General features: G+C 35.6%; 1 protein-coding gene across 2 annotated transcripts in view; it reads left to right on the forward strand.

Annotated features, from left to right (window-relative positions):
• Positions 1-5,958: 5,958 nt before the first annotated feature.
• Positions 5,959-21,526, forward strand: part of TINAG (tubulointerstitial nephritis antigen) — an 82,841-nt gene continuing 67,273 nt past the window's right edge. Inside the window, exons 1-3 of one of the 2 annotated variants that reach the window (XM_017957953.3) lie at positions 5,959-6,245; positions 18,040-18,103; positions 18,761-18,850. In XM_017957953.3, the coding sequence (XP_017813442.1) occupies positions 6,116-6,245; positions 18,040-18,103; positions 18,761-18,850 (284 nt within the window). In that variant the 5' untranslated portion in view covers positions 5,959-6,115. Of the gene's footprint in view, positions 6,471-18,039; positions 18,104-18,760; positions 18,851-21,526 lie in introns of both variants that reach the window. The other variant, XM_003897752.5, reaches the window with a different exon arrangement.

Here is a 21,526-nt window from a genome sequence, read left to right on the forward strand (position 1 = left end):
TCCAGGCTTAAATGGATGCATCATCTTGGCCCATTAGAAGTTTTCTTTGGTGCTTGATGGTCTAAACCAAATGTCCTCTCCAGGCTGTCTTAATTTGCAAATGCACACTACATAAATCGCCATACTGTGCAGTTCTGTGTTGGGAAATAAAAAGTGGAAAAAGATGTTGAAATTGCTATTGCAAAAAAAGTCAAAAACAAGACGAAAGTAGAACCCAAAGTACCTGTTTAGTTATAATGAGAGGTTAGAAGGCCTTGAGCAAAATTGCAAAAAGCCTGGACCTAGGCCCAGCATCCTGAACTGTTGTCAATTGGGAGCTATTGCAGGATCCTCTTTTCCATTTCATGAGTCTGTTAAGTTCTTCATTTTATTTTCAATTTTCTCAGCCATGTATAATTAGAGATCAAATTTGCATTAACTACTAAACTTCCAGAGAAGAGTGGAGTTTCACTTGAGTACATAACACACAACCAATCAGTGAAAAGCTCCACAATCTTTACCTAGACCTTACCTTTGCCCCCCACTTCCCTTCCCATACTCCCTCTACCTGACTAATACCTGGATTTGAAAAGGTTCTGGAAAATTTATTCTTGTCATGGGCTAAGACCAGACTTCAGACAAGAGGCCAGGGTAAATTTGTAGACAGAAACAAATGCAGGAGGGGGCAGGGAAATGCTCACTGAGCTTGCTGTCAAACACATCATTACTGGTTGTTTGACACTGCTTAGTCACTTGAGCCAGCCCTTCATCTGTAAAACCTAAAATAGAAATAGTATTCATACTGTTTGCCATCACAGACTGTTGCAACGATCACATGAGATTATATATACACACTAATATATAATATGTATTGTGTACAATATAGGCATTTATATGTCTATATATAGATATATGTTGTAACTGTGATGTGCATAATCTTTCAGTCTTCCACAGCAGCTTAATTCAAAGATAAATGCATCCTATAGTCAGAGACTGCTTTTTTGTCTTATTAAAATTATTCGTTCTAAAATTTGAATTAACTCAGTTGAATAGAAATAAGAAGGTAGCTTCAAATAATTAATGGATGGCCCCATGTGTGAGGAATGAGCACTTGGTGTTCAGCAAGCATTTTCCCTACTCTTTTTTTGCCACCCCCACCAAGCCTCACTGCTTCATGAAACCATCCTAGATCTCTTGTGACATTGAAGAGATCAAGCCTTGACCTTCATAAGTGAGTTAATATTACTTAATCTATCTTACCAAATAACACTTGCTACTGAATAAAATTTTTGCACACTCCATAATTTAAAGTAATAAATTTCTAGTGACGGAAATTAAGCCAATCCAATGAATTGCTTTTAGAAAGCCTATCTTCCTGTTCTCCCTGTGTCTCTGTCTCTTTCTCTCTCTCTCTCTCTCTCTCTCTCTCTCACACACACACACACACACACACACACACATGCACACACACCACTTTGCTCTACATTGAAAAAGGGACTGTACTATGTCCCCCAAAAAACACAGATCAGAGAGAGTGGTTTGGCAGAACATAGTATTTCCTCTTTAAGGTTTACATTTTTACATATTTAAATATACCTGAAAACTGCCAATTATAAGCATGACTGCAATTTCCAATTTTCAGTCCATTTTTGCAGCATCTAGCTAAGATCTTATGTCAGGAAGGTTATTTGATAAGCTTCATTCTTCCCAACGTAAAATCAGGAGGCTGCTGATCTCCATTCTTTCTTGTGCAATGGAGGTAGTAAAAGTAATCATAAGACAGACTGTAGCACTTTTCTTCTCCCCTAAAATGTACCTCACCCAAGGAGAATGATCAAATTGGAGGAGGTTGTGGCATATTTTCAGTCATGTATGTACTGCACACAAAATTTTTGAGGGAGCAGCCCCAGTATATATGTATTGCCATCATTAGTTAATATCTCAAAGCAACCACTTATTGGAGGCCCATCTTATGAACCTTTATATAAATCAGAATAGCAAATAAGTTTGATAATTTTAGCTTTTATCTGATGTCTTGTTAATTAAACAAATTTTTTTTGATATATCTAAATCGGCATTTATCAACAATGATATTACTGCCATTTTGAGCTATATGATTCTTTGTTACAGGTTCTGTCCTGTGTATTCTAGAATGTTTAGCAGCATTCCTATTCTCTACCCATTTGCCTCCAGTGGCATCTCTCCAGTCTGAACAATAAAACTGTCTCCACACATGCTAAACTTCTCTTAAGGTGTAAACTCAACCCCTTGTTGAAAACCACTGGTTTAAAGCAATACACTATATGTAGAATTTGTGTCAGATTTGTCACTTTCAATGTGAAGTTTCTTTGCAGAAATTTTTAAAAGCTTTTGTCAATTTAGAGTAGGTGAATGAGTTAAAGCAAGATACTATAATCAGTAGATATACCTACCAGACACTGGTAAACTGCAGTATTTAATCATATAAATAAATTGGCGAGGGTACAATTGTCAATCCCTCTCACTATAGAGCTCCTATTCTTATCTCAAGACATGGATTATGTAGATGTGGATAGCAGAGATTGCTCAACCAAGGATGGGGGATGGGCATGTTTATATGCCAGATCCTTTAGGTATTATTCAAAGGTTGCTTCTGAAAGCTTGGTGACATTAGTCAAGGCAACAATTTTTTTGATATGACCCCAGAAACACAGGCAACCAAAGCAAAAATAGGCAAGTGGGATTATATAAACTAAAAAGCTTCTGCAACAGCGAAGAAAACAATCAACAGTGTGACAAGACAACCAATGGATTGGGCACACATATTTACAAACCACACATCTGATAAGGGGTTCAAATCCAAAATATATCAGGAACTCAAAACAATTTGATAGCAAGAAAACAGTCCTATTAAAAAATACGCAAAAGGCCTGAATCAACATTTCTCAAAACAAGACACTCAAATGGCCAACAGATACATGCAAAAATGTTCAGTATCACTAATCATCAGGATAATGCAAATTAAAATCACCATGAGATATCACCTCACATGTATTAGAATGGTTATTATCAAAGAAACAAAAGATAACAAGTTTTGGCAAGAAAGTGGAGAAAAGAGGATGCTTATACATTATTAGTAGGAATGTAAAGTAGTTCAGCCATTATGGAAAACAGTATGGAAGTTCCTCAAAAAGTTAAAAATAGAACTAACATATGATCTAGAAGTTCTACTACTTGCTATATTTAAAATGATATGAAATCAATATATTGAAGAGATATTTGCACTCCCACGTTCATTGCAGTAGTATAGCCAAAATGTGGAATTGACTTAAGTGTTTGCTGGTGAATGAATGGATAAAGAAAATGTGGTATATATACAAAATTTAGCCTTAAAAAGAAGGAAATATTGTCACTGGTGACAACATGAATGAACCTAAAGAACATGATGTGAAATAAAATAAACCAGACACATAAGACAAACACTAAATGCTCTCGTTTATATGTGGAATCTATAAAAGTTGAACTGGTAGAAGGAGAGAGTAGAATGGAGGTTACCAGAGGCTGGGTGATAAGGGAACTGGGGAAATGTCAATTAAGGGATGCAAAATTTCAGTTAGGAGGAGTAAGTTTCAGAGCTCTATTGTAAATTACAGTGACTATAGATAATAATAATATATAGTTGGTGCTCTGTATCTGTGGGTTTTGCATTGATGGATTCAACCAATCTCAAATTGAAAATATTTTTAAGAGCTACAAAAGATAGCAATACAACAGTAAAAAATTTATACACATTAAAAAATACAGTGTAACAATTATTTATGTAACATTTACATTGTAATAGGTATTGTAAGTAATTTAGAGATGATTTAAATTATACAAGAGGATATACAGTAGGTTATATGCAGATACCTTGCTATTTAACATAAGAGACTTGAGTGTCTGCAGATTTGGGTATCTGTAGGGGGTCCTGGAACCAATCCTCCATGGATACCGAGAGACAACTGTATACTTGAAAAAGATAAGTATGTGTCCTACTTTATATTTTAATTAGCTCGATTTAGTCTTTCCACAATGTATACATACATACTACAAGGCATCAAATTGTATGCCACAAATTATACAATTTTTAATTTTCAATTAAAAATAAAATAAAGTTTGATTCTGGGTTGGGGGAGGGTTTTAATTCCTCAACATATCTGGCTTGTTATTCTGGGAGTAGGGGAGGCTTATTAATGAAAATTAACATTTGTTTAGCATGTGTGATGTGCTAAGTACTTTGTGTTGTTATCGCATTTAAATTTCCCACCCATCTGATGTGGTAATAAATATTATTATCCAAATGTGCAGATGAGCACATTGCAGTGTAGACTAAGCCACATACCCAAAGACATGCTGCTAGTCAGTGGCAGAGCTAGCATTTGAATTCCATCAGTCTAACTTTTATGCTCCCTTCCTCTCTTTTCCCTGCAGTTTTGCTGAGGTATAATTGACAAATAAAAATTGTATATATTTAAAGTATACAACTTGATGTTTTGATATGCACATACATTGTAAAATAATCACCCCAATCAAGCTCATAGACATATTCATCACCTCACATAGTTTCAATTTTCTTCTTTCTCTCTCTCTTTTCCCTCCCTCCTTCTCTCTTTCATCCTTTTTTTCTTTTTTTTTCTTTCTTTCTTTTTTTTTGGTGAGCACACTTAACATGTACTCTCTTTGAATGCTGCATAAGACACCTGTGTGACAAGGATAAACACAGACCCATGGGGGAGTGGCTGGTAGGAGGTCATTGGTGAAAGCAGATGGGAATGGAGGCAGTACTTTGCAGTAATTTAGTGACTCAGTAGATGGCAAGGAAGTGGAGGCAGCAGGTGTTGGATGGAAGAGACAGGGTCATTATGGATAGTGACATCAAGATAATGTAGAATTTTTTTTTAAAAAAGAGAGAGACTCAATTGGTTTAAAGCCTGAGAGGAAGGTGCCAGAAGAAAACGACACAATGAAGACAAAATTGTGAGTTGAATAAAATATAGAACAAGGTTAAGGAGCAAGTTTGTAGGGTTGGAGTTATGAAATAGCCTGGGAAAGGAATATCCCATTTCATAGACAAATAACTGAAGACCAGAGAAGTAAATGGTGAACCCAAGGTTATAGAACCAATTAAACAGTAGCTCAGGGACCAGAGTCCGGGTTTTCTGATTGCCAAGACAGGTGCTTTCCACTAGTCCACCCAACAACTCTTGCTGAATCATCCTCTACTGGTTACTTATCCTCAATCCAAAGGAAGTTATTGTAGTTAATAAATAAATACAGTGTAGCCAAAAACCAGTGTAAACACACAACTCTATAAAAACACTAATGACACCTTGTCCTTCCAGTTTCCTTCACAATACCCTCCCCCCATAGCTCATTCACACTGAGTACTGACTTGAGTATAAACTTCCTTCAAGATACTGAAGGTTCCCAGTATTTATGCTAAGCAGGGACTCAGGTGGAGAGAACTAAGGTCACCCTCAGGGAATTTCTTGCTGAATTAGGTTCCACTAAGCCTTGAAATCAAAATGCTTCTGCTAGGTAAATGGGGTGCAGATGGGAAATCAAACCAGTGTGTGACTGGGCATGATTTAGAGCAACTGTTATTGATGTGACAGATCCTAGCAGGCAACCTCATGAGAGCCTGCATTTTCATTGCAATGCAAGCAGATAAAAGGAATAATTGCAATTTTGACTTTTGAATTTCCTGTACCTTGCCAGTGTTTATTTTAGCCATAATCTGGGTCATGTATATTCTAAGGAGGCTTTTGATTTAAGAACCTAGATTTTTTTGAGAGGCATGCAATATTCAATGTATCTCTATGCATAAGATTTTATGTAGATATTTTGATGATGCAAAATTTCTACATTATATGAAATATAAGTTTTTTTAACTTTGGCGGAATAACAATAGTTTATTTCTAACATACATTATCTTGGTCAAACATTGAAATTCTTGATTAATGTTTAACTACAAGTATACTCATTTCAAGTAAAGGATCAGTTTCAGGGTTCAGGTTGAAGTGTCTTGATGACAAGAATTCAGGTTCCAAGGAGAAGCCCATAAGGCTAAGGGTATTGGATATAACGGAAAGTGGAAGCTATACCTGACTTCCAGAGAATGTGGACTGGATATAAGATCTTAATCTTCTCTTACCTTACTGCAGAAATCTGGATGGAGAAGCAGTATTTACCTCAAAGAGAAGTGGACCTAGAAGCTTATTTCACTAGGAATCACACCGTTTTTCAAGGTACTCGATTCAAAAGAGCCATTTTCCAAGGGCAATACTGTAGAAATTTTGGCTGTTGTGAAGACAGAGATGATGGCTGTGTCACTGAGTTCTATGAGGCGAATGCATTGTGCTACTGCGATAAATTCTGTGACAGAGAAAATTCTGATTGCTGTCCTGACTACAAGTCCTTTTGCCATGAAGAGAAAGAATGGCCTCCTCACACACAGCCTTGGTATCCAGAAGGTAGGCTTTGGGAATGTGTTTCGACATTATCCTCGTTCATAACAACAAGATCTGACAAACTTTCTCTCTCTTTTTCCTTCTTTCAATGAAATAAAAATGATTATTGCAATTGAGAAAATACATTTCTTTGGATTGTTAAAGTGCTTTGGTTTGGATGTGGGGTTCCTGTGTAATACAAGCACCTTCAGGAAAGTTCTGATCTGACAGTCCTGAGTGCTGATCGGAATCCTGACCAGTGAGTTTTGAACACTCACTTAACTTATATAAGGATTACTTAAAACTCTTCTCTCTCTCTCCTTTGTATTGACATCAGGTTTCTCAAGACTTTTTGTCTGTAACCTCTTAGATAGTCTCAAGAAAGTCACAATATTTACTATCTTGTGATAGTAAGTAGAAAGTCACAAATCTACGATCTGTAGATTTTAGTTGTTATTTCAAGGGGCTAATGGATGCACGAGCATTAGAAACTGTGGTATTAGTAATGCTATTAAAACTAGGACAAAATAAAATAAAGTCAGGCACCCGCTCTGCCTAAGTCATACCAAATATATTCTTCATGTGTATTTTTGTTTTGCTTCATTTGTTTTTCCAGTCTAGGACTTTTAAAATTATTAAAAAGAAAGGAGGAATTCATATAGAGTAGTTGAAAAAGTCTAAGGTTAAATGGATAAATACAACATAAGGAGGATGATGGTATTCATTATATTTATCTAATTGGAAGAGAATGACTATGGATTTTGAGCATTTGATACAATCAAGCTCTGCAACAAAAACAAAACAAAATTCTATAACTACACTTAGATGAGGCTTTATTTTTCTGTCTCTCATTGTTTGAAATCTCCTCAGCAGAACTTCAGGGTTAATCAGACTTCTCCGTCACACTACTGTAAATGGGTGATGGTGACTAGAAATCCCAGTTAGAAGACATTTTAGGGTAAACTAGGGGCTTGGAATCCTTACTTCAAAATCCAGATGTCATTTAAAAAGTCAGAGCAAGCCTCTGTTTAAAAAAAAAAAAAAAAAAAAAACCAGATGCCATAGCTTTCATTCTCAATAATGCCATCTTGCTTGTAAAATTGAGGAAATGTCTCTTTATGTGTTTACATATGTATTATTTTAAATTTTCCACATAATGATAATTTATCCTTAGTGTTTACATTTTACCTATAAACAGCGTTCCCTTCTTCCCTCCCTCCATCCTTCTCTCCCCTTCTTTTATCCTTCCTTTTTTTCTCTTTTGTGTGTGTGTGTGTGAGAGAGAGAGAGAGAGAGAAAGAGAGAGAGAGAGAGAGAGAGAGAAACAGAGTCTTGCTCTGTCATCCCGACTGTAGTGCAGTGGCAAGATCATGTCTCACTGTAGCCTCGAACTCCTGAGCTCAAACAATCCTCCTCCCTCAGCCTCCTGAGTAGCTAGGACTACAGATGTGTGCCACTACACCCAGCTAATTTCTTTTCTTTTATCTTTTGCAAAGATAGGTTCTTGCTATGTTTCCTAGGCTCGTCTTAAAACTCCTGGCCTCAAGCTATCCTCCCACCTTGACCTCCCAAAGTGCTAGGATTATAGGAATGAACCACTGCGCCCAGACTTTCCTTCCTTTCTTCCTTCCTCTCTCAGTTCTTTCTTTCTTTCTTCTTTCTTTCCTTTCTTTTTTTCTCTCTCTTTCTCTTTCTTTCCTTTCTCCCCCTCTCCTTCTTCCTCTCCCTTTCCTTTCCTTTCCTTTCCTTTCCTTTCCTTTCCTTTCCTTTCCTTTCCTTTAATTTTTATGAGCCATTCCCATCTTTCTCCAATGGTAACCTCCTTTAAAAAAAAGTTTGTGTACCCTTTTACAGCAGGTAGTCTTGTTTTGTGTGCTTGAATTATTAATTTATATAGACCATATTATGCTACAGACCTCATGCTTTTTCTTGATTTTCTCAGACAGCAGCATGTTTTAAGACTCTCTCCATGTCTCCACGGACTACTAGGACTAGTTTGTGGCTTCTGACTGATGCTTAATTTTCTGTGATGTCCCTTCATCTCATCTAACTCCCTGTTCCCTCCATGGTGGGTGGACACCTAGGTTGTCGACAGCTCTTTGTTATCATAAAGAAGTCCATGATGGACAGCCTCATGCATGCCTTCTTATCGACTTGCATGATACAACAAGACTTGAATTGCTGGGTCCCAGGTATGCAGGTAATCTGCCAGATGGCTCTCAGAAGTAGCTGCATTAGTTTATGGTCCCCTAGTACTATATGGGGACACACCTCTAACAATTAATATTATGCAGAGAAGTAACCTTTAGTTATGTAATCACTAACACATGATTTCTCATTGTCATTTTAATTTGCATTTCTCTAATTTCTAGTAGGTTTGAGCTTCTCTTCATATGCTCCTTAATGTTTGTCTTTCTTCTATGACTTACTTTTTCCTATCCACAGCCTTGTAATACAACTTAATATCCGGTACAGCAAGCCAGCTTATTCACCACCCCCTTTTTTGAAAATGACTTAGGTCACATAGACATTAATCTTCCATAAACAGTTTTTGAATAACTTTTTCTAGTTCCTCAAAAACCTTCAGTTAGAATTTTGAATAGAATTGCATAAAATTTATAGACGTATCTGAAGATAGTTGAACTCTGTAATGTGATGACATCTCATCAAAGAGTGTAGGATATTTCTCCACTTACTCTGATTTTTAAAAATACCCTCAAATAGATTTAACACTTTACTCTATAGTGGTCTTATAATACTCTTTGTTTATTCCTGGATATTTTAAGATTTATTTTGTGTTGCTTTTTTTTTTTTTTTTGACAGGGTGTTGCTCTGTCACCCAGGCTGCAGTACAGTGGTGCCATCATGGCTCAATGCAGCCTCGACCTTCCCCGGGCTCAAGTGATTCTCCTGCTTTAGACTTCCAAGTAGCTGGGACTACAAGTGCCTACTACCATGCCCGGCTATTTTTTTTTTTTTTTTTGCATTTTTAATAGAGATGGGGTTTCTCCATGTTTCCCAGGCTGTTTCAGACTCCAGAGCTCAAACATTGTATTGCATATTTTAAAAATATATTTTATAGTTGGTTGACTGTTGTTATGAATAAATGCTATTTATTCATGAGAGCTCATATCCTATGTGGCAATTTTTCTCAATTCCGTTATTAGAAACAAAAATGTATTTCTTTATCGCAGTAAAGATGTCTACACCAAAACTCCAAAGTAAACATCATACATAATGGAGAAATGTAGATATGTTCCCTTTAAGACTAGTAATAAAACATGGATTTCTACCTTTTTTGCTACATTTAACAGGGAGATATTTGTTATGCTTTAAGAGAAAAAATGAAGTAAAACAATCTGAAGAGAAAAAGTAAAACTTTTATTATTTGTAGATAATGTGGTAATCTATATAGAAAAAATAAAACCAACAGAAAATAGCATTAATATGAGTTAGAAATATTTAAAAACCAGAATTTTTTATTAAAAAATCCAGATGTTTAGCTACTCTTGAAAAATTGAAAAATCTGACAATTCTGCGTCCAGGGTCTCGCACGAGGTTGTCATTGGTTAGAGAGATGAGTGGTGGATGCCACTTTTGGTAACATGTGTATTTTCCATTTTCCCACATACCTTACTCCTTGCTATTTTCTCTCTGACCCACTTCTTTCATTTCTGCCAGGGGTCAATATGTCTGTAGTTTCTGTAAGTGGAACTTACCTCGGTTTTGCTCAATATACAACTTACACAACTGTACATGGACCCTTGGGCCATTACTATTGCAGGTATTTTGGGATTGAAAGAAGGTAATTTATTTGAAAATGGAAGGTATATTTTCATTGAAAAATAGAAAATACATGTTTAAAAATAGAAAATACATGTTTAATAGAAAATACACCTTTAAAATGCTAATTTTAACTTCTCTCTTTTGTCATGTTGGTATGATCCTTAAAATAATAGGTGAAGTTAATATATATTAGTAACATGATGAGAAAACATAAGGCATCATAAGGAGCCCTGTGTCCAGGATTAGTTAGGGATCATATTCCTGTTATTCAAATGTAGTTTCTAATAGTGACAAGATTGGGCAGTCAAGGGAAATTCAGCCCTCATAGAACCTGCACACACTACATATTTAATTAACAGACCCTTCCGTAACATACCCTGAGTAGCATGTTTTTTCTTGTCTTACTGAACATACTCTTCCTCCTCCTTACAAACTAAGATTTATTGAATACTTACTATGGAGTCAACAACTGTTCTAAGCACCTTTCAGGTATTAACTCATTCATCATTTAATTATACATTGTTTAATAGAATATTACTTTATTTTAATTATACAGCAACTTCTTGAGAGTAAACATGGTGATTTACTTATCACATACTAATTATGGTGTCATGAAGTGGGAGGCCTAGTAAATATTGGTTGAATTTGGATTAATTGGTATTTAGAGGATTTTAATTTTATTTCAAATTTTGTATTTGTTGAATTAAATAATTTCCTCATATGATTTAAAATAAAATATTTTCATAAGTATACTTTTTCATACATAAAGTAGTTTTAAAAGATTTAGAAAGTATCAAAGTATTATTGTTTATGGTTTAAATGTGCAATTTCTATATTATTTTGGATGTTGGAATATTAACAGGAGTAATTGATAGTATTTAAAACTTTTTATATATCCAAGATTGCAGTAAGCATTGAGGGTCATAAGAAAATAGTATTATAAAGTCCCAGGCCTTGAGAAACTTAGGAGCTACATAGGTAAGGAGACTTAGGTATATGAAACAATTAGGAAGCATTGTGTGACTTGTATGCCACATGTAGACAAGAATATCACCCAGGAAAGTTGAGTATATTAAAATGGTTAACGTTTATTTGATAAAAACTGTGTACCATATAAGAATATGTCAGATTGGTGGCAACCCTAACTAAAGTACATATTTTTAAAGCATAAGATATTTTGCCTGGATTCACTTTGTCATTAGTGACGAGGCTGCATGCAGCCTTCTGCTTCGTCATTGCTGGAAAATGGCCCTTGTAGTCATGAGCTAGTTTGGCTCTTCATGCTCCAAAAGTAATATTTGAGTACCAATAAAAAATTGGAAAATAGAGTTATAGTTTCCACATTTTGAATAGACATTCTAAAGCATAGACGAGCACCTCTGTTTTATCTCTTTGGCCAGAATATAGTCACATGCCATGCCAACCATCAAAGAGAGGTTTTGCTTAGCTGTGTGGTAATGTGTCTAACTATGAATGGGGTTCTGTTACAAAAAAAAAAAAGAGAGAGAATGATATTGGGAATAACCAACAATCTCCGACAAAGATTAAGAATGCAGAATCACCTAAAAACACAGCGACTATTTGGATGTCTGCCTTTCGATTGGTTATTATATCAATCTAAATTTTTTCAAGTCTCAGTTTAAAAGTATAAGTTGTAATGCTTTTAATGTGCTGAAATGTACTTGAGCTTTTCTTATTTGAGACACACAGCTCATACAAAAAGTAGTTGCTACTTCTTCAATATCCATTTTTGCTCGAGAGGTAGAATTTTGCTAAGATTTTAATTTAGGGTCATAGTTAATGTAGAACTTATGTTCCGGGTATAGTTTTTGCTCTATTCACTATGAAAGGAAGTAATTAATCATTTTATTTTGTAGCAAAAAGTTCATATTAGACTAGAAGTGTTCCAATACAGATAATTTTTCTTCTTTTATCTTGCTTTTGAAAGTAGCTACTTGAAAAGAAAATAGTACTACACAATATTGAAAAAATGTGCAAAATTAGTTAAGATAAAAATACAATGTATATTATCTATACTATTGTTTGCATGTATAAAACAACTTTCCTCTGAGATTCTATGATCACTCACTGACCTATTAGATATTATTTTTCAGAGATTTAGTTACATGGGTATTGTTCAGTTCTTCTTATTGTGCCTGTTCTAAGAGCTCTTTAAATCAAGGATTTAAAACTATGTACATTATCTTCAGGATTAAAAACATAAATATATCCATTTTGTACAAATTGGAAGTAAAACATACCGGTAAATATCTTCTTCCTGTGTTTTCTTTGCCATACCTGATGGTAGCTTCCAGTAAATGATTTCAAATGTCAGGCTGGGTGTGGCGGCTCACACCTGTAATCCCAGCACTTTCGAGGTCAAGGTGGGAGGATCTCTTGAGGTCAAGAGTTTAAGATCAGCCTGGCAGTACAATAAGACCTCATCTCTACCAACAAAAGAAAAAAAAAATTAGCCCGTCATGGTGGCATGCACTGTAGTCCCAGGTACATGGGAGGCTGAGGCGGGAGGATCCCTTAAGCCCAGGAGTTTGAGGCTGCTGTGAGCTATCATCCCACCAATGCGCTCTAGCCTGGATGACAGAATAAGACCCTGTCAAATTAAAAGAAAAAAAAAAAAAAAGTAAAAAAATTCAAATGTCAGATGTGGAGAACCAATGATAGAGTTGAAAACAGAGCTCAAGTGGATTTTCCAGACATAACCTTTTGGTGTAGCGGATTTTAAGGAGAAAGTCTAGTAGACCATCTGTTGTGAACAGACCTAAGCTAATTTGATTATGCACAATATGTTCACATTGGTAAAAAAATGTATGTGAGTCACTGACATGTTTGAATTTGGTGAAGTTTATTTACTTCTTCACAACCTCCTTAACTATATTACAATGAAGATAAATCACAGTCCATACTTTGCCGCGTATACTGACAGTTACAAAAATACGACACAGACCAATTCATACAACCTCTATAAGCTTCAGGAATTCTTCAGTTCCGGTCCTTTTAGGTGTTCCCACATCTACGCTGCATGAAAAATTTATTAGAGGCACATGTGATAACATTACAGAGGTAGGATTCTGTTACCTGTACAGTGGCTATCAGAGAATGACAATTCTTCCTTTCTACTTGGCTGGACACAGTACACAGGACAAATATCAGTCTTAGAGCACCAAGTCTAAGAGTACAGGTGCTTTTGAGTTTAAGAGATACATATAAACTATGGGATACAAGACTGGGATGTGACTTTGAAATATTTTAGGTTAGCCTCATAAGTAAAAAAAAAAAAAAAAAAAAAAAAAAAAATAGAATTTAACCAATGGGAATTAATTATTTATCACAATTATGCTGATTAACAAGTCATGAATTTTAATAATAAAACCCATTTCTAACATTTATTATACTAATACTCTAGGGTTGGTCAAAATATGGGTAATGGAAGAACTTGTAGCAGTTGCTCCAAAGTCTGGTCTTTCAGAATGAAAGCCACTGAAGGGGGATGGATTCCTGATTAGAGCAAGCAACTGCCTTTCCGACAGTTTAGACCAGCACAGATATTTATAATACACTATTTTAAAATAAATTATAGACAACCTATCATTATCTTTTCACAATTCAAGAAGTGAAGTTTAGACCGGCACAGATACTTATAATACACTATGATGAACTATTTTAAAATAAATTATAGACAACATATTATTATCTTTTTGCAGTTCAAGAAGTGAAGTTGGCCAGGTGCGGTGGCTCACGCCTGTAATCCCAGCACTTTGGGAGGCTGAGGCAGGTGGATCACAAGGTCAGGAGATTGAGACCACGGTGAAACCCCGTCTCTACTAAAAATACAAAAAATTAGCCGGGCGCAGTGGTGGGTGCCTGTAGTCCCAGCTACTCAGGAGGCTGAGGCAGAAGAATGGCGTGAACCCGGGAGGTGGAGCTTGCAGTGAACAGAGATTGCGCCACTGCACTCCAGCCTGCGCCACAGAGCAAGACTCTGTCTCAAAAGAAAAAAAAAAAAAAAAGAAGTGAAGTTTAGACCAGCACAGATACTTATAATACACTATGATGAACTATTTTAAAATAAATTATAGACAATGTATTATCATCTTTTCTCAATTCAAGAAGATAAACTATTTCATTCTCCAAATATATGATTTGCCTAATATTGCTTTAAATGCTGTTAAAGTTGCAAAAACTGCCTTAATTTCAACAGTCATTAGTTTTGGCTTTGTTTTATTTTGTTCTGTTGGTCAAGATGCTGTGTTTGTAACCAATTAATTAACTCACTCTGAGGAGCTCTAGACATATTTTACTGAGAAAGTATAGCTACCAGACAGGAATTCTTTCATATCACCACAATCATAGTTTTCAACCTACAGTAATCTGGGTTACTGCTTACCTTGAATTGATTCTCCCTTTTGAGTTCTGAATCCCATCTTTTGTCTTTTCAGTACCGCCATCTCTACCATTCTCTCTCGCTTTCTTGCTCTCTCTTTCTCCTCAAGCATCATTTTTTTTTTGTTTTCTTTTCTCCTGGTGATATGGTTTGGCTGTGTCACCACCCAAATCTCATCTTGGATTGTAGCTCCCATAATTCTCAACTGCCTTGGGAGGGACCCAGTGAGAGGTAATTGAATAATGGGGGCAGATTTTTCACATGCTGTTCTCATGGTAGTGAATAAGTCTCATGAGATCTTATGGTTTTATAAATAGGAATTGCCCTGTACAAGCTTTCTCTTGCCTGCCACTGTATAAAATGTCCCTTTGCTTTTCCTTTGTCTGTTGCAATGATTGTGAGGCCTCCCCAGCCACGTGGAACCATGAGTCCATTAAACCTCTTTCCTTTACAAATTACTCAGTCTCAGGTATGTCTTTATTAGCAGTGTGAGAACAGGCTAATACATGTGGATTAACCATTAATTTCCAAAATGTGTTTTTGCCTTTCCCAACTTTAAAAAAGCTCTCCCTTAATTTCATGTCTTTAACCAGCTATCATCTCATTCCCTTCTTTCCTTTTATGACAAAATATCTGAAAGAAAAATTTACTTTCTTATTCCAAGTCTCTCATCAACCCATTCCTACAGGATGTCAACTCACTGCTACTTCACTGAAATTTCTCTCGGCAGGGTTATTGGCAGTTCCTACATTACTAAATGCAATATTCAGATGTCTGTTTTCTCGTTCTTGGCCTCTCAATAGTACTGTATACAGCTGACCACCTAGAGCGTACGAAACACTTTCTTAACCCTGTTTTTCATGACACCACCCTCTCCTCAATTCTATTCTCCCTCACAGGTCACTCCTTCCCAGTTTCCTTTTCTGAATGTCTGTCAGATGCAGTGTTTTGAGCTCAGTCCTGGACCACCTTTTCTTCCCTACATACACTCTCTCCAAAAGACCCTTATGTAGTCTTGGGTTTGAAAAAGTAGATATGGATGTTTGTGTCTCCCAAATTCATGCTCCAGCCTTGGCTTAACTCTGGTCTTTTATAAACTGCTGTCTACTTGATATCTCTGTTAGGATGTCTAGCCTAGGTTTTATCTAAATCTAAAATATATACAGTAGCAGTCTTGATTTCTTGACACAAGCCTGTTTCTTATTTTAGTGGTAGTTGTACCATTTCTTTGTTACTCAAGCCAAAGTCCTAATGAGATATCTTTGATTCCTCTTTTCCCTCATTCACCAAACTCAATCCATGAGTGATTCCCTTTGAGTTACCTCCAAATTATATCCACCTACTTCTCGCTATCCTCACTACACTTATGTTAATCCTTCATCCCTCTGGGAACCTCCACCCCAGTCAGCTCGACAGGAGTGATAAGTGCAGAGATTAGGGTGGAAACATTTTGGATAAGGCCTTACAGGTTACAGTAAGAAGTTTGGTCTTATTCTCAATTTGATGGGAAATGACTTGAAGATTTTAAGTAGGAAATGACATGATGTATATTTTTTGAAGATCTCTGTAAATGCCATGTGGGAAATGAGGGATCCGTTGGAGTTGGGAAGGACTGTAGCAAAGGAGTGAGTGGACTGCTTCTGGGTATTGTATATAGGCTCATGCTTTACTGTGTCAGCACCTTGACGGGGTCTGAAGTAACTGATTATGCCTTTTGTTAAAGAGATTAATTCTCATGCAAGATTAAAGTGAATACAGTGTCTCATAGTTATCTCTTACATGACATTAAGGAAAGATGACCAAGAAATGGAGTTTTTGTTGACATTAAATTTAGTGTTGAATTTTGTTAACATTAAATTTAGTGATTTGGGGTGGCTTGGTGATGGCGTTCTCCTGACTTCAAAAGTATTAGCTGAGTAGAAGTCAGAGAAGGGACAGTCTTCTTTCCTTAAGGATGCTTGAGACCTCTGTTTCATTTATCCATGGAATTCATATGTTGAACACTCAAGATTCATGAGGTATGATTATAAATCACCTTTGTTTTTATTCCACACGCTCAGTTTTTAAGAATGGTCAGGGAAGTACTTCTCTTGGCTTTGAATGAAAACTTTGATTGTTGCATGGATTTTCTGTTGTTTCTGGGTGATAAACAATTTTAGGATCTCTTTAAATTAGAAACATACTGTGGATTCAGTTATGAAAGGAGTCTAATCTTATGTAGCAATTAAAACCATGTATTTGATGTAAAGTTCAATCTTCCCACATCTCAGGTTTGCTGTATTAGGAAAACTGTGGTCAGGAGACAGGTGGTTTCCTTTTCTTACCCCCATGATTGTGAAGTATCAAAATTCCACGTGAAAGGGATGCATAGATGCAAATACATAAATAATTAGATTCATTAAGTAGAACATTGGACTGCAAAACATCCAGGGGAGGGGCAGTTGTGAAATATTTTCTATTAAAATATTAGCTTTGTAATATTGTGGCTAGAAGTTAACAAGGTCCCTTGGAAAGCTTTCTAAACCTATAGTTTGCCCTATGCTTTTATGAATAAAAGGTTAAAATTCGTTTTGTTTAATTAGAGGCCATTGGCATAAAATATCAATTACATGTTTCTATCAAAAACAATTTCACCAAACAATGTTGAGTCACTTTTGCAAATTTAGTGTTAATTTTGAATTTAAGCAGATTATATTTTCAAAATGAATTTAAATTTTTAAGCAGAGCACTATTTTTACAATATGTTACTAATGGTTTTTATATGATAATGATTCACCAGTCATCTCTTTTGAGTAGTTCATATAATCTCATAAAGCGGTTAATAACCAGTTTCAGTTAATAGTTAAGAAACATTTGGTTTTGGAAGGCAAATGGCTATGATTTCATGAATTTTTTCTCTTATTCGGATCCTAAAGAAAAAAAATAGAATTTGTCTTTGTAAGGTAAATTCAATGAAGTGACCTGGTATTTTGAGTCCAAAGCTATAGGCTACTTGCTCCAGTCATATCCAATTAATTATAAGCACTTATGAGACTTAATTAGTTGTTTTTTTAATGAGAAATGTCATAAATCAATTCAAATACTATTATATTGCTTACTTACTTAAAAGCATTAATTATTTTTTAAGCATAGTGATTAATTCCTTGGTAATCTTGTTTTCATGCTTTGCAAATCCTCCCTGTTGGAACATAATATGCAGTTTAAAGATAAAAGCGTTGAAACTAGCCCAGAAGATTTTGACATACAAACCTTAACACAAACCAGACATGGATTTCTATCAGCTTTTTTGGCACCAAACATGTCTGTATATTTGAAAAACTAACTACGATTTTTGATTATATTTTATGTTAATACACTTTATTACTTAGTTTAGGATTTTCATTTCTTTACATGTTACTTTGACAGGTTGCTTCAAAGATGGTCAACATTATGAAGAGGGATCAGTAATTAAAGAAAACTGCAACTCCTGGTAATAAATTTAAGTGGTACAGAACTGAGTTCTACTGTGTGTGTATGTTTTCTTCAAATAAAAGAAATATTTGTGAAACAAAGCATATATTTATGTATGTATAGACAGAATCATATGTCATAAGACATCATATACTTGTAACTTTGTATAAGCATATTTAATTTTAAGGGATTTTGAAAATTTAATCATGAATATCTTTTAATGTTTGAGGTTGATGTTCCTGACAATGGGTCTCCATCATACAACAAGTCTGCATTAAATGTACCTCTTAATTATAATATTCTGATACCCTACAGACAAATTGTGTTTTTTGAGCACAATAACTATATAAAAACAGGCTGCTTTAAAAGAACTAGCCTGCAGAAAGTTTCCAAATACAAGTACATGGAATCTACTGTCCAATTTGGCTTATGTTTTCAAACTTCAATGGATGTGTGATCATATCGTTTGTTAATTGCCTGGAGTAGAGGATTACAGCATATTGAATGGTAGCTAACGTATGTTTTACAATTTATTTTTGCCAAGAATCAAATAACCATATGGCTAACATTAATCAAGACATTATGTTTTATGCCTTAACAATGTATAACTCTTTTTACTAATTGAAATATACTTCATAAAGACCAAGCCACTTTTGTAATCATCATATCTTTACAGCACATGCTCAGGACAGCAATGGAAATGTTCCCAGCATGTATGCCTTGTTCGTCCAGAATTAATTGAACATGTCAATAAAGGAGACTATGGGTGAGAGAAATCTTGCTTTATATGCTTCTTGACACTGCCATTTACTATGCAGGTTTCAATGTATTGCTTGGTTTCTATAAATGGTCATTCATTATTTAAAAAGAAAGAGTGGGAGAGAAATAGAAAGGGAGATAGAAAACATGTAAAACTGGAATGCAAAGGTAAACATTAAGTAATTAAAATGATCAAATAAGAAATCTAGAGCATAGTTAGGAAAGAGCAGTGTCATGGTGTAGGTAAGGGAAGTGGAGTAAAGCTACTTTGGATAAGTATTTAGGCAAAATCAGGAAGTCAGCAAAATTCATTTATTCATACTAACCATCTCTTCCTCTGCTACTGCCCTCACCAAGTCAATCACATGCTTAGTTATCATGGGTAGAATCTGACCTTACAAGGATGATATTCAAATAACAAGCCAATCTAAATAATTTCACTGAAATGATGGGTATCTAGCCAATGTCACTTACAGTTGAATCAAGAGACAGATTGTGCTACTTTACTTTAATAGTACACTAAAGATAGGGATGATTGACACTGAAACATTGGAAATAACTGATGCTCTCGTACAGATTGAAAAATTAGATGGCTTCTCCATTTACACAGAGGAAATTAAGATGTAGGCACTGGCCTGGCAAGGTGGCTTATGCCTGTAATCCCAGCACTTTGGGAGGCCAAGGCGGGTGGGTAGATCACTTGAGGCCAGGAGTTCAAGACCAGCCTGGACAACATAGTGAAACCCCATTTCTACTGAAAACACAGAAAAAATTAGCTGGGCATGGTAATGCATGCCAGTAATCCCATTACTCAGGAGGCTGAAGCATGAGAATCACTGAAGCCTGGGAGGCGGAGATTGCAGTGAGCCAAGATTGCGCCACTGCGCTCCAGCCTGGGCATCGGGGGTGAAACCCTGTCAAAAAAAAGAAAAAGGAAAAGAAAAAGATACAGGCACCAACACTGACTTTTATTATAGAATTAAAAGGAAGAGGAACAGGCCAGCTGGTATCTGCTTCAGGATTTCTCCACTGCCATTGATCAAATCTCGATATATCCTTGATAACATCTTCCACATTTCTGGAAAAGACTTCACATAAAAAGATCTATTATTGAGCAATTGGAAAAGTGAAATAATTCTGGAGATGTATTTTTATAAAACGGAAGTATAATCTCCTTCCACATATAACATGTTTCCCAGCATAATGGGGATACTAAATTTCAATGTATTCAAAGTTTTTTCTTGGAAGATACAAAGCATATAGAAAGTCACATTTGTTGATATTAATATCCTTAAACCATTCTCAGTTCCTCTCTGTGTGTGTGAGTGTGTGTGTTTGTGTTAAATCAATATTTTAGAAGATAACTTGATGACATTTTAAGTATTTCTAGGGAAAACCAATTCTAATTTTCTGTGGCAAATCATATTTAAATTATTCAAAGAACATGAGAGTATGTGCCATCTTGAAAAATTGAATCCGATTCCTAAAAGTGTTCAAATGCTAGATCTAATTAACATACACTTCCAAGAAACCAAAATAGAGGAGCCTAGCTTTCCACTATTAAAAGTACATGAGAAACCACAGTCTAAACCAATGTGGTACACTTAATAAAACACACTTAGGAGTACAGAGGTTGTTGGGAATGCTATTAGGTTGGTGAAAAGTGTATGGTGGTTTTGGCCAAAACTACCGTTACTTTTGCACCAACCTAATATCTTCCTTGGAAGGAAGAACGTTCTTTCCATGATTTATTTATTTTGAGCATGCCCTAGGGCTACTTAAGAGGCATGGGCTTTGCATTTTAGTAGCAAATATTAGACATCACATAACTTTCAAAGAGTAGAAAATGAAGTATAATTGGAGCAAAAGGAAACATACAAAAACCAAAGGAAAAAAAGTTAAGTAAAAGGAACAAGCTATAAAGACAAGAAATAAAACTAAAATTATTTACCAGGGCAAAAAAGCGGGGAAGTCTTTAAATTTAAAAGAAAGTTGTAATTCTCAGCTATTCTCTTTTCATGATGCTCAAATTGTTTTTACGTGTAAAAATATAATCATATTATATCATTCAGTATTTATTAAGTGATTTTAAAAATAGCCTACACCAAATATGCAATCTTGGCTTTAAAATATTTCTTTCCCACATCTTGACAGTATTTTAGATCCAAGTCTTTATTTATTCTATGTAATGTACTTCAGTGCTTATTTATTCTCTGTATTATTTTTTAATGTAATCAGTTGATATTAATAAAACATATGTTCTACTGGTGGCATGGCTGAGGATACACATAAATAATTTCGGCCTGGCGAAGTGGCTTATGCCTGCAATCCCAGCACTTTGGGAGGCCGAGGCGAGCAGATCACTTGATGTCAGGAGTTTGAGATCAGCCTGGCCAACATGGTGAAACCCCATCTCTACCATAAATACAAAAATTAGCTGGGTGTGATGGCATGGGCCTGTAGTCCCAGCTACTCATTAGGTGGAGGCACTAGAATTGCTTGAACCCAGGAGGTGAAGGTTGCAGTGAGCTGAGATCATGCCATTGCACTCCAGCCTTGGAAACAGAGTGAGATTCTGTCTCAAACAAAACAAAACAAAAAAACAAATAATTTCTATGTTAAGGGAATTTACCATCTAGTTGAGGAGCCAACACTGCCATACCTTTATAAAAGGATTTCTAAT

Source organism: Papio anubis, chromosome 6 (assembly GCF_008728515.1).
Source record: "Papio anubis isolate 15944 chromosome 6, Panubis1.0, whole genome shotgun sequence".
Lineage (NCBI taxonomy): Eukaryota > Metazoa > Chordata > Mammalia > Primates > Cercopithecidae > Papio > Papio anubis.